Below are 15,512 nucleotides of genomic sequence, written 5' to 3'. Positions count from 1 at the left end.
TCATCCTCTTACCTCAGCTATTCCCTGAACCTCAACACCCCGAATGCAAGCGTTAGCATCCTCATTTTACATATGAGGAAATATGTTCAGAGAGTTTAAGAGATTTGCCCAATGTCACACAGAGAGTGGACATCAAAGAGGATTCAAACCACTGGCTCTAGGGAAATGAAACAGATTCAAGCCACAGATCATGGTCATATCTTAAAGCCTTTTGGCTACTCCTAGCAATGCCATGGGCTCCTTAACCAAATGTCTAACCTATTCAAATAGGAGAAAAACAACACCCTTCCCTCCAGCCCCTTTCAAGTTAACTCTGTTATCATAATAACTGAAGATCAAGGCCCCAGTATCCTCTCGAAATGAAAAGAAGCTACATAGATCCTGAATTTGCTATTTCAGCTGCCATATTTTGTTGTTGTTATTGTTCATTTGGTTGCTTGCTCTGTTTTGTTGGGTTATTTTTTAAATAGCCACCACCAAAGTCCAGTTCACAGCATGCCATTGGTTTTAAATATTTATTGAGTATCTACTGAGCTGGGAAGTCACAAGACTTACCAAAACAAATAAGACTCACACCCTGAAGGTCCTTCTGGAAATTAGTAAACTTGCTGAAGATACAAATAACAACCCCAATAACCAAAGCCACATAACAACCTCCAAAATTAAATACAAATATAAGCAATGATGCAAAAGACATCAGGTTCCTTGCCAAATGTATGATAAAGACATGAAGTATCCTGGGTTCCCAGGTCAAGACAGTGGGGAGATGGAAGACGTCCTGGAGGGTGTGAGGCCACAGCTGGGTCTTGAGGTGGAAACACAGCCCAAGGACAGAAGTAGAGACAGACAGAAAAGTAAAGACAGACATGGGGCATGGTCACAGGCTGAGAGTAGACGGTTTGCAGAGGCAGAGGGTTCCTGCAGGGACCAAGCAGGAGGTACTTGTTCTAGTGACAGAAATGCAGGGAGAATAATACACCTGAACTCCACCCTCTCCGAGTTCATCATTAGAGATCTCAGAACCACAGTCTGCAACTCATTCCCAAAGAAAATAAGGGCTCTGGGAACAAAGGCAAAGCTCTGGGTTCTAGTCCCTGCTCTGCCACTCACCTGAGCCTTCAGCAAGGATTTCTGCCACTCATCCTTTGGCAAGCCATTCATCCTCTGGGCCTGGGTTCTCATCTATGGTCTGTGGAGTATGCTGCGGATGTTCCTTCCCACAGCAATCTCAGACATCAGTACATCGAGGGGTACTTCACCCCCTACCTCTTAGGACTTCTGTCAGCTCAAAGAAGATCACCAATGTGAATGTGTTTTGAAAACTATCAAGTGCTACACAAACATAGGGGTTTGTTTTCTTTAAATGTTACTTCTCTGGGTCAAGCACTGTCTTAGGCACTATGGAAAAGACAAAGGAAATTTATGACACGGTGTCTGCCCATCAAACAAACAATAACAACAAAAGATAGCAACAGAAATCTCACATTCAAGATCTACATGGCTTCCATTCATCCCAAGAGGAAACTGGGAGCTCTGTCTCAGGTTGCCCTGATCACATCACTAACTTGAGACGAGCTGAAGGGAATTCGCCATCTTGGTGAAGAGCTACCACATAATACATGCCAAGCAATGGAACAGTGCTGAAATAAACATACCCAAAGGCCAAAATGTACAAAGCTGTCAAAGCCGTCAGGTGACCAGTCCTGTCTGGAATGATGGAAGCTGCTTCCGGAAGAGGGGAAGGCAAGACCCAAGGCTTGCGGGAGGCCATGCTATCTTTTGGGGATTTTTTAGCACATAAACTGCTTGAGCCAATGACCTGTTGGAAAAATAAATTGAAATCAGCAAAAGCTGCAATCTGGTAATGAGAAGGGAAAGAAATGGCCTCTCACCCATAATGATTGTTAGTATACCTGGCCATCTTTGTTCTCCATCCTGGCAGACACAGCACAGATCAAGAGCCGGGTGGCATTCTCTGGTCAAAGGCTAGAGAGAGCCATGTGATGTCCTAGAGTAGAAGGACTGCTGAGTAACCACAGTAAAGGGCCGTACGTGAGGCAGCTCAGGGAAGCCCTGCTGTGTCTGAAAACCCCTGCCCTTTCCTGCAGCGGCACTGCCCCCTTTCCAGGCATCAAACCCTAAAACAGAGGAGCTCCCTGGTGGGCCAGCTGGGGGAAGGGCCATCCTTGATCAACGGCTTCCTTCATGTCTGCCTTGTTCTTTCCTGCAGTAATCTTAGAGATCAGTAAGTTGAGGAGTCAGAGACAGCCATGTCCATAAAAATGTCTAGCCCTAAAACCTGAGTTCAAGCCCTGGCTCCCCTGCTGACTGTTCATCGTTGAGTGGCCTTGGGTGCAAGTCACCACTGCTTCATGCCTTCTTATGCCAGCTCATCACTGAGATGACAAACTCATGGAGGGCAGGAGCTCCCTCAGAGTCTCTTACATCTTCAGCAAGTGCTCAGCAGAGGGTTATACTCAAGGAAGCATTTGTAGTAAAATCAAAGCACCTCACCTTTGTCTATCGCATTATACAAGCCAGCATCCATGTATCCATTATCTTACAGCGGTCTGGTGGGGTAGACAGTATGGCCTTAGCTTTGAGCCTCAGCCTCCTCATCTGTAAAGTGGAAAGAACAACACATGTCCTGCCTACCTCAGGACAGTGGTCAGTCTCCTCTGGAATAAGTGAGGTGATAGACGTAGAAGTCCTGTGTAAATTAAAATATGCTAAACAGATGCTAACGATTATTGTTATCCTATGGGGCTAAAGGAGCCCTGGTGGAACAGTGGTTAAGGCACTTGGCTGCTAATCAAAGGGTCGGTGGTACGAACCCACCAGCGACTCCGCAGGAGAAAGATGTGACAATCTGCTTCCGTAAAGATTTACAGCCTTGGAAACCCACAGTTCTACTGTGTCCTATGGTGTTACTATGAGTCAGAATCAACTTGATGGCAGTGGGTTTGGGTTGTTTTGTTTTCTTTTAATGGTGCTAAGCCTTGTAAACATTGCAAGGAGCCACAGGTACAGAGGAGAAAGAGGACAAATGCTCTCAGGTGCCCCTCTCTCTTGTCTCAGAATCTCTGGACACTGACTGCCTACCCCACAAGCCTTGGCTCTTAATACTACATTGTCCCTGACAGGTTATCTAATTTTTCCATGTGTATAGTTCTTCGATCCTGTTTTTGAATAAATCATGTCTCCAAAAAGATATGTTGAAGTCCTAACCCCTGCACCAGTGATTGTCATCTTATTTGGGGGAACAGGGTATTTCTTTGCAGATGTTATCAGTTAAGTTAACAAAGTCATTCCAGAGCAGGGTGGGTCCTAATCCTAATCCTTTCTGAGTGGAGTCTTGTAAAAGAGAAGGCCAGCTGTTGAAACAGAGTCCCACACACAGGGAGACAGCACAGAGGAGCTGTCTACAAGCCGATGAACAGCGAGGACTGCCAGCAGCAGCAGACCAGGAGAGGCGTGGAACAGCTCCTCTCTCAAGGCCCCCCGAAGGCATCAAAACAGCCAAGACCCTGATTTGGACTTCAGCCTCCACAACTGTGAGACAATAAATTTCTGTTTTTTAAAGCCCCCTATTTTGTGGTGTTTTGTTACAGTGGTCCTGGGAAACTAAGTCAGCTCCCCACTCTGTATTCCTTGAGGATGGGGCCTTTCTTCTATTTGTCCACCCCCAGGGGTGGATTATCCAACAGGCAAGGTAAGCACAGTGCTTACCTTGCTTACCAGATCATCTGTAGTGAAATTGTTCACTACAGATTAGTAAATAAGCACAAGTAAATTCGTGCTTACTTTGCTTACTGGCTCATCCGCCCCTGTCAGAGACTGTAAATGTGAAAAGAGGCTTTGACTCTGTAGGAAGGTGCTGTGGGGTTGGGAGAAAGACAGATGCCAGCCATACCTAGAAGCAGAATCTTTGATGTGGTGAAAAAATGTGAAATTGTTCACTACAGATGATCTGGTAAGCAACAAAAGCGCCATGCTTACCTTGCTTATTGGATAATCTGCCCTTGTCCACCCCTCCCCTTGCACAAGGACACACCCATACAGCACAGCACTGAGCACAATATAGATGTCAATAAATATCGCTCTTAGCTAAGAGATTCAGAGTACAGGATCCAGAGACAGACCATCTGGCAGGGACGGATTACCCAATAAGCAAGGTTTGCATGGGCTTACTTGTGCTTACTTATGCTTATTTACTAATCTGTAGTGCACAGTCTCACCTGCTTTTCACCACAGGAATGTGGAAAAAGCAGGTGAGATTGTGCACTACAGATTAGTAAGTAAGCACAATTAAGCCCGTGCATACCTTGCTTACTGTAAACCCGTGTGTACCTTGCTTGCTGGGTAATCCACCCCTGCCATCTGGGTTTGACTTAAGGCCCTGTGTGGTCCTGGACCAGAGAGTTAACCATTCAGTGCCTCAATTTCCTCACCTGTACAATGGTACCTCCCTGATAGGGTTGTTTGTAATGACCAATTAAATGTAATACAAGTATAATTTAAATACATAATAAACACTGAATAAATAAGTATTAAAATTACCCAAAGTTCTAGGTAAGACTTAATATCTTGATGAGTACAGCTCCCTGGGTGAGATGTTAAGCAAATAAAAAGCACAAGGCCCAGAGAGCAAGTGTCCATTTGCCGAATTTTGCGACTGAGAGTGAATGACCGCGGGGAAAGGAGACTTCCAGTAACGCGCCCTCTCCGTCGTCTGCACTGGCATTCCGCAATGCCTGTCTGCTGCCCTGCCAAGCTGGAGCCCATCGAGGCCCTGGGCTTCAAACGGACTGCACTGACGTAGCTACTCATGGAGGTTTTGTGTGCGATCCAGAGAAGTGCCCTATCCAACCTTCCTCTGGAATGTGGGCTTACGCCTCAGTCAGAGAATTCCTCCCGTGGAAAAGGGGTCCTTCTCTGTGCAAACACCCCAGCCGCAGGCAAAGATGTGACAAGGCATGGGCAACCCACTCAGGTTTTGTTTTTTTATGGACTTCCCCAGTGTGAGGGTAATGTGGAAAATACAAACAAGGAAGCTGTTTGATTATTAAGGCTCTGGCAGCCTTTGCTAATGGCGTGAACTCTAGGCCTGTGTTCAGCAGCCTCAGTTTCCCCTTCTGTACCCTTCCCACCTCTTGACACACCTACTCCCACCTCCTAGCCCGCATTTCCCATACCCCCTGCCTGGCCCTCTCCTCCCTAAATGGATTTCTGCATGCCTCCTCTACCAAAACAGCCCTAACTTCTCACTTTGTATGTTAAAAGAGAATTATGCTTTAACCCCTTTCAAGAAAGCTCCAAGGAAGGCAAGGAAAGGAAATATTCTTTAGACAGGTGGGGTGGAAGCAAGATGGGGGAAGGGGTCTCAATGCCCCTCAAACTCCAGGAGCTACATGCCTCGAAGGCCCCTGGGGTGAGGCTGGCCAGCCCTCATGCGCAGGAGCTGCCAGCAGGTCATGGTGTGCCTCCCACACACACACAGCTCCCCACACTGAATGCTTCATTGGCTATAACACAGGACTGACAAGAGCCCAAAAGTCTCCTGGAAACTGACTGACTTCAGAAATGGAGGCTCCTAACTAGTGTGGGGCAAGTCCCTGGGGTGCTGCAACGGTTAATGTGCTCAGCTGCTAACGAAATGCTGGAGGTCCAAGTCACCCAGAGGTGCCTTGGAAGAAAGGCCTGGCGATCTGCTTCCAAAAGGTCACAGCCATTGAAAGCCCTATGGAGCACAGTTCTGCTCTGACACATGTAAGATGGCCATGAGTTGCAGTTGACTCGACAGCAACTGGTTTTTAGTTTGGTTTTTTTTTTAACCAATGTGTGGAGAATTCAGATGGACACAGTATCTGATGAGTAAAAAAGAGGAATGGTGTTTGGGGTTCTCTCTAATATTCATAGCAGGGGAGGCAGGGAAGAAAGTCTAATTTCCAATGTTCCCCACTATAAAAACAGACCATTGGATGAGGCTTTGATTCTTCTGAGATTAAGGGCTTGGCATTGTAGAATTTCAGGGCTGAAAGGACTTTTGGTATCATTGACTTCAAATTCTCATTTTATAAATAAAGAAATAAAAGTTTTGGATGGTTCCGTGACTTACCCAAGAGCACGTAGCTACATGGGAGAGAACTGGGCCCATGGTTCTCCTGGGTCTATAGATTTCACCATCCCCCGCCACCGCCTTTGCCAAAGTACCATGCAAGGGAACATCTCTGAATAATCACTGACCCTCCACAGAAGTTCAAGTCTTTCTGGAAAATCCAGCCCCAAAGGAACTTGGAAACCTGTGCTCTAACTGATGGAGATTCAAGGCAACATAGGGCGAGCTGCAGTGGGCATGTTCATGGCAAGGCCTGGGACCAGAGGGATGGAGTGGGTGCGGAAAAGGATATCGCCAACTACCCAAGTGGGAAGAGAGCAGCTAGATTGCTCAGATCCTTTCAGTCGAACGTGTGGCATAGGCTGCCACCCCCCACCCCCCACCTGATTCATCTAGTTAATTTTGCTCCCAAAGAAATGGCCTTTGTTTTTTTGCATGTCAGCATTGCATCCTTTTTTTTTTTTTTTTTTAGGAAAATGTTTGAACAGAAGTTGCCCAGATGATGTCAGTGCTCTGCTGGCTGCCGAGAAGGTTCAAGGCACCCCTCTTTAGGAGTGACAGTGTGAGTCCTAGAAACCAAGCTCTCCCTGCAGGGGGCAAAAGCAGGAAGCAGAGTGAAAACCAGCTTCCCAAGTCTTCACTTCCCTGAGAGGGCCCACTGCGGAATGTGGACAGCCAGGATGTCCCCTCCTCTGTAGTCCCAGAACAGCCTCTGGCCAGAGGGCATCTGCAGAGACATCAGCATACCCTACCCTGATGGCAGGCTACTTCCTGCTTCACAATCCAGCTCATTCTTGTGGCATTCCCAGTCTCCCTGCTCTGTGCCTGCATTCCTCTAGGGCCACCCCAACCCTTCATGTACCAGGTCACACATTCACAAGCGCACCTCCCACATCCTCCCCTACCAATACCTGCTCTCAAGAAAGAATTGGAAACTCATACACACACCTGTCAATCCTTTCCACCTTCACTGTGGGAAGTTCTGTGGGTGGCTCTGTGCTGGGTATGGCCAGAAGACAGAGGGCTCCAGAGATGAATAGGCATTCCAGAAGAACGGGTGAGTGTTCTGAGGATGGGACTCCACCTGGAGAGCTGGGATTTAGTTGTAGCCACTATCATGTCCAACCCTTCCCCCCATGGGCTGCTGGGGTTCCCATCAGGGAAGGCAGCAAAGCAGAATTTCTGATTTCGTCCTTCAGGAGGGAGACCCAGGCACTGTTTGTCGGATGGCTGATTGGTTTGCGTGTTTGTTTTTGAGCTTCTGGTGACGACTGTAATGCGCAGCCAGGGTTTAGAACTACTGGTTTAATGTACTAACTTTCCCGTGTCTGCATCTTAACAAGGTTCAAAGATTTAAAGAATAATTGTCTTCTGGTAGAATTTCAAGGCAGCCTGTAGTACAGGGGAAAGCATACAAGGTTTAAGATCAGAAGAACTAGGTTTGGGCTCCAATTCCATCACTTGCTTATTGTTGTTCCTAGCTTCCATGGAATCAGCCCACAACTCCTGGTGGCCCCACGCAGTAGAACAAAACACTGCCCAGTTCTGCGCCATCCCCATGCTTGATTGCAGAACAGACCATTGTGATCCATAGGGCTTTCATTGGCTGATTTTCAAAAGTAGATCACCAGGTCTTTGTTTCTAGTCCGTCTTCATCTGGAAGCCCCACTGAAACCTGTTCAGCGTCATAGCAACACACAGTCCAACACTGACAGCTGGGTGGTAGCTGCACATGAGGTACACTGGGCAGGAATTGAACCCAGGTCTCTGGCATGGAAAGCAAGAATTCTACCACTGAACCACCACTTCCCCCTCTCACTTGCTTATGTGAATTCGCAATCTGCAAACTGGGTATAAGACTACCTGCCCACACTGGGCTTCCCTTGCAGCTCTTAAAGGTAGCTGTGAGGTTCCTATGACAGAATGGACACAAAAGCACTCTGAACCTGTCAGGAGCTATGCATACCTAAGACACTATCTAGGAATAAGGAAACACCCGTTACTTAAAATGGAGACTATGTGACTCAGCAAAGTAAAGCAATGGTTTGAAGAGAGGGAGTCAGCACAAATTCATAAGCAACATATTTAATATCCAGATTAAACTTACTTCTTGCCTTAGCATATCTACTTTTCAAAATATAGCTTTTTTTCTCAGTAGCTGGCTGCGTGCTTTCAAATGTCACCAAGAATTGCATTTCAGTGTCCTCATCTGTAAAATCCAGATATTAATACCTGCTCTAAGGAGCCCTGGTGGCAAAGACAGTTAAGCACTCAGCTGCTTACCCAGAGGTTGGCAGTTTGAACCCACTCAGCAGCTCTGCAGGAGACACCTGGTGATCTGCTTCCATAAAGATCACAGCCAAGAAACCCTATGGGGCAGTTCCACCTTGTCACATGGGGTCACTAGGAGCTGGAATCAACTTAACGGCACCCAACAACAACAGCAATACCCGCTCTATTTGTCTACCGTGTGTGGAGCAAATCAGACCTGGAGTGTGAATGTTCTTGGGAAAGCGCCGTTGCCGCTGCGTGCCAGAAAGCTCCATGTGACGTGGAAGAGAAACAGACTGAAAGTCACACACGCGTGAAACCACACATCTCCTCAATGTCTCCAGCCCCTAGTGCATCAAGGGTGCCCAACAAGTGTTTGGTGAACAGAACTGGCAAGAGTAATGACTGCAGTCGTAGGGACCGCAGGATATCACCTGCACTACCTCCTTCCTCCAGAGAAAGCACTTCAGGAAGGCCCAGGAAGTCAGAGGTCTGACCCCAGGCCATGAAGGAAAGGGGCTTTGCCCAGGCTTCCTGTCCCTCCTGGCAGTGCCCTCTCCCCCCTCTGCACTGCAATGCTGAGTAACGGTCCACAGCCAGCATCAAGCCCACACATGCGCCACCGAGATCAGCTCCTTACCCAGCCAGCAGCAGAGCTGTCTTGTCTGTCTTGGCTGCTGTTTCCCCAGCTGCTCCTGCCACCGCTGCTGCAGGCCAGACCTCAGCTGCAGTGAGAGTGAGGCCTCAGTGGTGGCAGACAAGTGGGTGGAGGGCTCCCTACAGCTGCTCCAGGCTTTTGCCTGCTTCTCCGCTTACGGTCAGTGAATGGTGGCTGCCGTCCCTGGTCCTCCTGGGCCACAGAGAGCCTGGTGCTGTCCAGGACCTGGGGACTCAACCCTAAACCCAGAGACCGTTCTCCCGCTTCCCTCCCTCCTGTCCCAACAGAGTGAATTGGGGACATGCCATGGGATTAGGATAACAGTGCCTCCAAAATAAAGAGAGGGTCCCCGGCTGGTGATTACAAGGAGATTGTAATCACCACCAGAAATTCAATTGAAACTGAGTGACTGGCTGCAAAGATGTTGCGTATCATCATCATAAGGAAAATAGATGAGAGAGAGGAGGGGCGGTGGGGAATGGGAAATGTAAGATCAGAGCCAGAGCCTAGAGACTGGAAGTCGATGGAGAACTGGGAGCAATGTCACAGGTAGGGGCTTAGTTGAGGACAGGGGTTTAGTGAATACAAAGGGGCGTGAAGGTCTGCACAGAACCTGGGACCAGGATCAAGGGAGGATGGAGAAACGGGCTAGCCCCGCTCCTGGGCCTCCCAACCGGGTTCTGCACGAATTTCCCAAACACATCCAAACCAGAACCCGGCACTTCAGAAGCCGAAGGCAGAGTGAGGAGGCCATCTAGCGGCTGGGGTCGGAATGGAGGGAACAGTGCGGTTCCGAGGAAGGGCGCCTCCTGCGGGGCTGGAGCAGTAGACAGAGGCAGTCACCAGTCCCCGCGGGGATGGCAGGATGCAAGAAGAGACGGGCGGTAGAGGGACGAAGAGTTGGCTGGGTAGATGTGGCTGACCACCAGAAAGAAGAGGAGAGCTCAGATAAATCAGAGATGGATCCTGCGGGCGGCCCGGGACGTCTGGCCGCGGCAGACAGAAGGAAACGGCTGGGGTTTGGAACCGCTGACCGGCAGAGGGAGGGGCTGAAGTGTCTGGAGGGGGAAAGGCAAAGAGAGGGAGCCATCTGGTGTCTGGAGGTGGAAGACAGAGTGAGTGTCTGGTGTCTGGGAAATGGGAAGTGGGCGAGATGAAAGGAAAGGGGAAGTGGGAGGGGGAGGGAGGCGCGGAGACCGCCGCTGCACCGGGTATCTCGGCTGGGCGCCCTGTAATACAGATCCTGAGTTCCTAAGACAATGCCTACGAACTGCGGTTGATTTTTACCCCCCTCAGCCCACGACAGGGAGCAAGCCCTCCGGAAGAAGGCGTCAGTGGCGGATTTTACAGTGATTTGTCCATCATTCTTTGAACCGGGAGGATCCGGCCGAGCCCCTTGGAAGGCGGCCGCTGACAGGCTCTCCGGGGTTTCCAGGGCTGGCTGCAGATGGCGAGGAGGGAGGTGGCCTCGCTGCCGGCCCTCCCGGGGAGCCTCCGAGGGAGCCCGAGTGCAGTGCGCGGCGGCGTCCCCTTCCTGGTCTCTGCGAAGAGGGAGGGACCGCGCCTCCGGAGGCACGCTCGGCTCTTTCCTGATCCGGGAGATCCCGGCCGGGCCCTCAGGTCACACTGTGCCCACCGCGCTCCAGCAGCCCGGACTCTTTTCAGCTCGGGCTTTTGCTTTCAAACCCCAAGTCCCACACCCGGCACGTTGCAGGTGTAAGATTTTTCCACGTGCGTTTATTGCCTGCACGGGATGCGAGCCTCCCCAGCGTGTCTGCGCCGCAGGAGCCCTGCTGGCTGCTGGGTACACGCGCGGCCCGCAGCCCCAGAGTCTCTGGCCTCAGCCCGCAGGTTCGCCGCCCGGGCGCTCTCGCCCTGTGCAGGCACCTAGGTCTTTAGGGGAGTGCGCTAAGAGTGAAAAAGAGAAGGAAAGGAAAGGAAAGGCATTGGGGAAGAAGGAGGTGCCAAGGCGGGGGAGGGTGATCAAAAGGTTTGCAAGTATCCCACACGGTCTGGATCGCTTCTTAAACCCCGGCACTATTTAGTGATATTACATCAACACGTGCTACCCAAGGTAACCACATCAAACAAGCCGACCCTCTTTGGTATAGGGCATTATATCTTTTTTTGTATCAGTTTTTCCTGGGAGCACACAATACACAGACATAGACACACACACACACACACACACACACACACACACACACACACACACACCCTGGACAATAAATTAAGCCCAGGGTGATTTATCAACAGTGTTGTATTGTCTCCGGCTAATTGGAGAACTCTTCGTTCCTGCCTGAGTCTTTCTGAATAAAGCTGGGTGCTGCCTTCCCACCTTGCCCAGGGGTCAGCGCTCTTCCTAGGCTCGATAGTTTGATTCTTCAAAAACTACAGAATAGAAAAGAGAGAGAGATGGGGTGGGGGAACTTGGCAACCTTTGGAGAGGGGCCAGATGGGTGGACAGAGTGGATAATGCTGATATCTCTAGACTGAAGCTAGATGTCCCTTAAGATGCCCCCCTCCAAAAAAGAAAAGTTTTGGGCATAGGAACACTGATGGACTGCTGGCAACTTCCCACTGTTTTGCTGGTTGAACCTTCAGACTGTTCTCACTCCACTGGGATGGTTTGGGGTCAAGGCAGAACACTGAACTTCAGAGGCCAACATTTGCGGTATCTGATTATTTCTCAGGGTCAGTATTTCTATTCCACATGAATAACCCTTACTCCCTTGCCCCACTCCAGGGGAATTATTGTATAAGAGTGGAATGGGGGGAGGTTGAGATGGGGGTATGTTCTGTAAAAAGAGGGAGTGTCAGGTTGTATTTTTCTGGTTTAATTAGAAAGTTGTGTGTGTTTTCTGGAAGAAGTGCAGGGATTGGGGTCTCATATTGCTGACGTCTGGACACTGGGATACCCCTATTTGACCAGAGCATGAGTTCCTCCAGGCCCCCTGCACCCCTTTAGGCTGCAGCGCCCATCATGTAGCCAGCTCCATGTAGAGCCAGCACTGGACGCCATGGCAAGGAGCCTTAACTTTACACTACACTCATCCCTTGGCCTGCACTTTGCTCCTATTGATCTGTGGGGGTGGTGTTTGCAAAGCCTTGCCCACTCACCGCTGCCCTCCAGGCACAATGAGCCTCCGCCCACAGCACACACAAGCTCAGGCTCCCTTCCCAGAGCTGGGGGTGTCCGGCACCTGAGACCCACTGCCCTTGGACCTTGACAGTCCATCAGCTCACTCTGTACCTGCCCTGAACACATCTCCATCCCATCTGCAGGACCAATGCATTGATACAAACACAATAAAGTGGCAGTATTTTAAAGTTTTTCTAAGGCATTTGAAGCACTTCAACTACACTACACTGAGTTGTGGACACTCATAATTATCCTTCCTCCAAAGATGCTGAGCATTCAGGCAGAGGAGGCTCAGATACCTCTTTCTTTAACAGGCAGGGAGACCTGTCCTGAATGCTAAAATCCCTAACAATTTTAAATAAGAGCTGGCAAGCTTTGCCCCTCAAACATTTGAGGCGATATTTGTTTGATGATCAAAGCTTTGGGGGGTCTTCACTGTCCTTTAAAAACTTAAGTTGGTTTTAACTGAAGCACCTACCATTCCTAAGAAAGGGGGAAACATAGATACACACAAAGCAGGGTATAACTGATGTTATCCCGAGAAATGTGCCTCCGCCCTCCCTCCCACCTTTGTTTTAGTAAAGATTTTTTTTTTTTTACTCGAAGCCTTCAGGTGAAAATAAAGCAGCAGCAGCAACAGAAAAAAAAAAATTGTAGCCTTTTTGAGGGTTAAACATCAGAAGACAAGCTTGTGTTGCCTTGGCCAATCAGATACGCCCCTGCCAGCTATAATATAGTACTAAAGGCAGCCTCTCTCACAAGCGTCTCTAGGCTTGCTACCATTTAAAATCAGACTCTTTTTGTCTTTTGATTGCTGTCTCGCGACCCAACTCCGATGTGTTCCGTTATCAGAGACCGGCAGCCTGCCATTCCAGCACCTGTCTGGCTGGGGATCGGTGGAGAGTCCCACACGGCGGCGGCGGGCAAGGTTATATAGGAAGAGAAAGAGAGCGAGGGAGAGAGCAAGGGAGCAAGCGAGCCGGAGCGAGAAAGGGAGAGCGCAAGAGAGAGCGAACACGCACACGCGCGCACACACACGCTCACACACACAGACACACACGGGAGAGCTTGGAAGTAATTGGGCTCCATGGACGAGATGCTGCTGCTGGCGAGATGTCTGGTGGTGGTCCTCGTCTCCTCGCTGTTGATATGCTCGGGGCTGGCGTGTGGACCCGGCAGGGGATTTGGGAAGAGGAGACACCCCAAAAAGCTGACCCCTTTAGCCTACAAACAGTTTATCCCGAATGTGGCCGAGAAGACCCTAGGGGCCAGTGGAAGATACGAAGGGAAGATCTCGAGAAACTCCGAGCGATTTAAGGAACTCACCCCCAATTACAACCCTGACATCATATTTAAGGATGAAGAAAACACCGGAGCGGACCGGCTGATGACTCAGGTAGAAACCTAGCGCTGGGGCGTGGAATGTGTTCCTTTAAAGGGAGCTACGTGGAACGAAGCCTTTCTAGACTTGGTCTCTTTGCTTTTTAAGCAGATTCAAAGGCGATTTCAGTCTGTCCTTCCCCACCCTCCTACCCACCTGCCACCCCTTCCTCTTCCTGGAGGAATGGAGGCTACGGGTCCAGAAGTTTAGAGTATGGGCGGGGGTGAGGACGGTTGGGGATGTGATCGCATTTATGGCCCTGATTTCTTATCTGTGTTACCACTATGGCCTTCCCCATCCTGGCTCTGCTCTGGCTTGTAACTTGGAGAGACCTTCACTTTCGGGGCGTCTGCCTTTTCCAAGTCTGCGGCTTTACTGGAGAGTCAGGAGTGGAGATGCAGAGAGCGGGGTGGGAATCCCCCCATAAACATAAAGTGGCCTCAGGTCACTGTTACAAATGTAAGCTTGAAGCTTTAGATTTCCAAGCTCAGACTTTCCCCCTCACCTCTGTGGTTTTTCTTCCCATGACTACCCCCACCCCACAGCCCCCCACCAAAGAATCTTCCACTGGAAAAGCTAGGGAGGCGGTTCTGACAAAAGGCAGTGTCTTCGGAGGCTGCTCTGGCTGTCCATGACTGCATCACATAGCTTGCATTGCGATTCCATCGAGTGCAATTGTGCCCATCGGAGTGTGAATATATTGATATTTCTTTAAGGATGCTCTTTCATTCTCCCAAGCCCGAGGTACCTTAGGGGAGGGACTTAGAACTTATTGGCATTGCATCACTCCAGTTTTCAATCAGCTTGCATACAAATTACGAGGGAATAAATATTAATAGGAAGGGGGTGGAAAGGAGAACCAAAGCAAAATAGTAATCCTTTCCCCTTGCCCATCTCCTTTGAGACATCTGGGCTAAAAATCTACCTGCCAATTCCAGACTTTCTGAAACTCCATGCATATATAACTGAAGCTAGAAATGGGTTTCTTTGCAAATATAGGTCAGCATCATTTTTACTGCCCTATTAAAATATTCAACTCCTACCTTTAGGGCTAGAAGCGCACAGGCTGACGGAGCGATGCTGGTGGGGCGCAAGTGCGGCGAGGGGGTGGAGGGGGCACCAGGGGAGACAGAGAGCAGCTACTTCGGAGCCGTTCCGCTTCCAACCCGATTCCTGGGCTTGCCGGGGGTGCCGAGAAAGGGAAGGGGCAGGCAGGGAGCCAGCTTTAGCTGCCCGGTGGGGGCGGAGTGGGAGCAGAGGAGAGGATTCTCATCCCTCGGTCTCCCTCGTCTGCTCCCGACCACCTTAAATCTGGCCCGAGAGTGTGGCCGCGCGCTTGTGCCACACAGAAGCCACGATTAACTCTGCGTGGCCCCCGGGTGCAGGGGGCGTGCGGCCGGCTGGAGGAAGTTCTCCGGCTCTCCCGCCGCGCCGCCCCCAGGTTCCCCTCGCTCCCCGCAGGGAGCCTTCCCAGGGTCTTTCCGCACTCCGGGTAGGGAGGAGAGGCGAGAGAAGCGGCGGGGGGGCGAGGACACCAGAGGGTCTCGAGTCGGGGTGGGTCAGCGTCTGCCTTTGTGGGTTCTAGGGACCCCCACCGAGTCTCGCGCCCCCTGCTCCGAGCTCTGGGTCCTCCGCTCCCTTCTGGGAAGCTATAGGCCCACGGTACCGAGCCCCAAGTCAGACGCATTTTCAGCTCCACTTACTCCTCGGTTATCGATCTCAGCGGCTAGGGTTTCAGTTTGTGCCGCCGAGCTGGGCTAGCGCCGCAGCCGCCGCCGCGCCGTCCCTGCCCTGCACGCGCACACGCAGGAATTAGCTCCAGAACCGCGAGCGTGGGGCTCATCCTAATGGGGCGCTAATCACCCTCATTAACCCGGCCCTGGCGGCGGGGGAGGGGCGCGTGCGGGGAGGAGGCAGGAGTGTGGTGACAGCGCGGCCGGGC

At 50.5% G+C, this 15,512-nt stretch overlaps 1 protein-coding gene across 1 annotated transcript in view; it reads left to right on the top strand.

Annotated features, from left to right (window-relative positions):
- Window positions 1–13,140: 13,140 nt before the first annotated feature.
- SHH (sonic hedgehog signaling molecule) overlaps window positions 13,141–15,512 on the top strand; it is a 13,262-nt gene continuing 10,890 nt past the window's right edge. The window contains 1 exon segment of the mRNA XM_004372785.2: window positions 13,141–13,585. Coding sequence (XP_004372842.2) covers window positions 13,277–13,585 — 309 coding nt within the window. The 5' untranslated portion in view covers window positions 13,141–13,276.

Source organism: Trichechus manatus, unplaced genomic scaffold, assembly GCF_000243295.1.
Source record: "Trichechus manatus latirostris isolate Lorelei unplaced genomic scaffold, TriManLat1.0 scaffold00020, whole genome shotgun sequence".
NCBI classification, from domain to species: Eukaryota; Metazoa; Chordata; class Mammalia; order Sirenia; family Trichechidae; genus Trichechus; species Trichechus manatus.
Note: the sequence above shows the minus strand (reverse complement) of the source record. Positions and strands in the feature narration are given on the sequence as shown.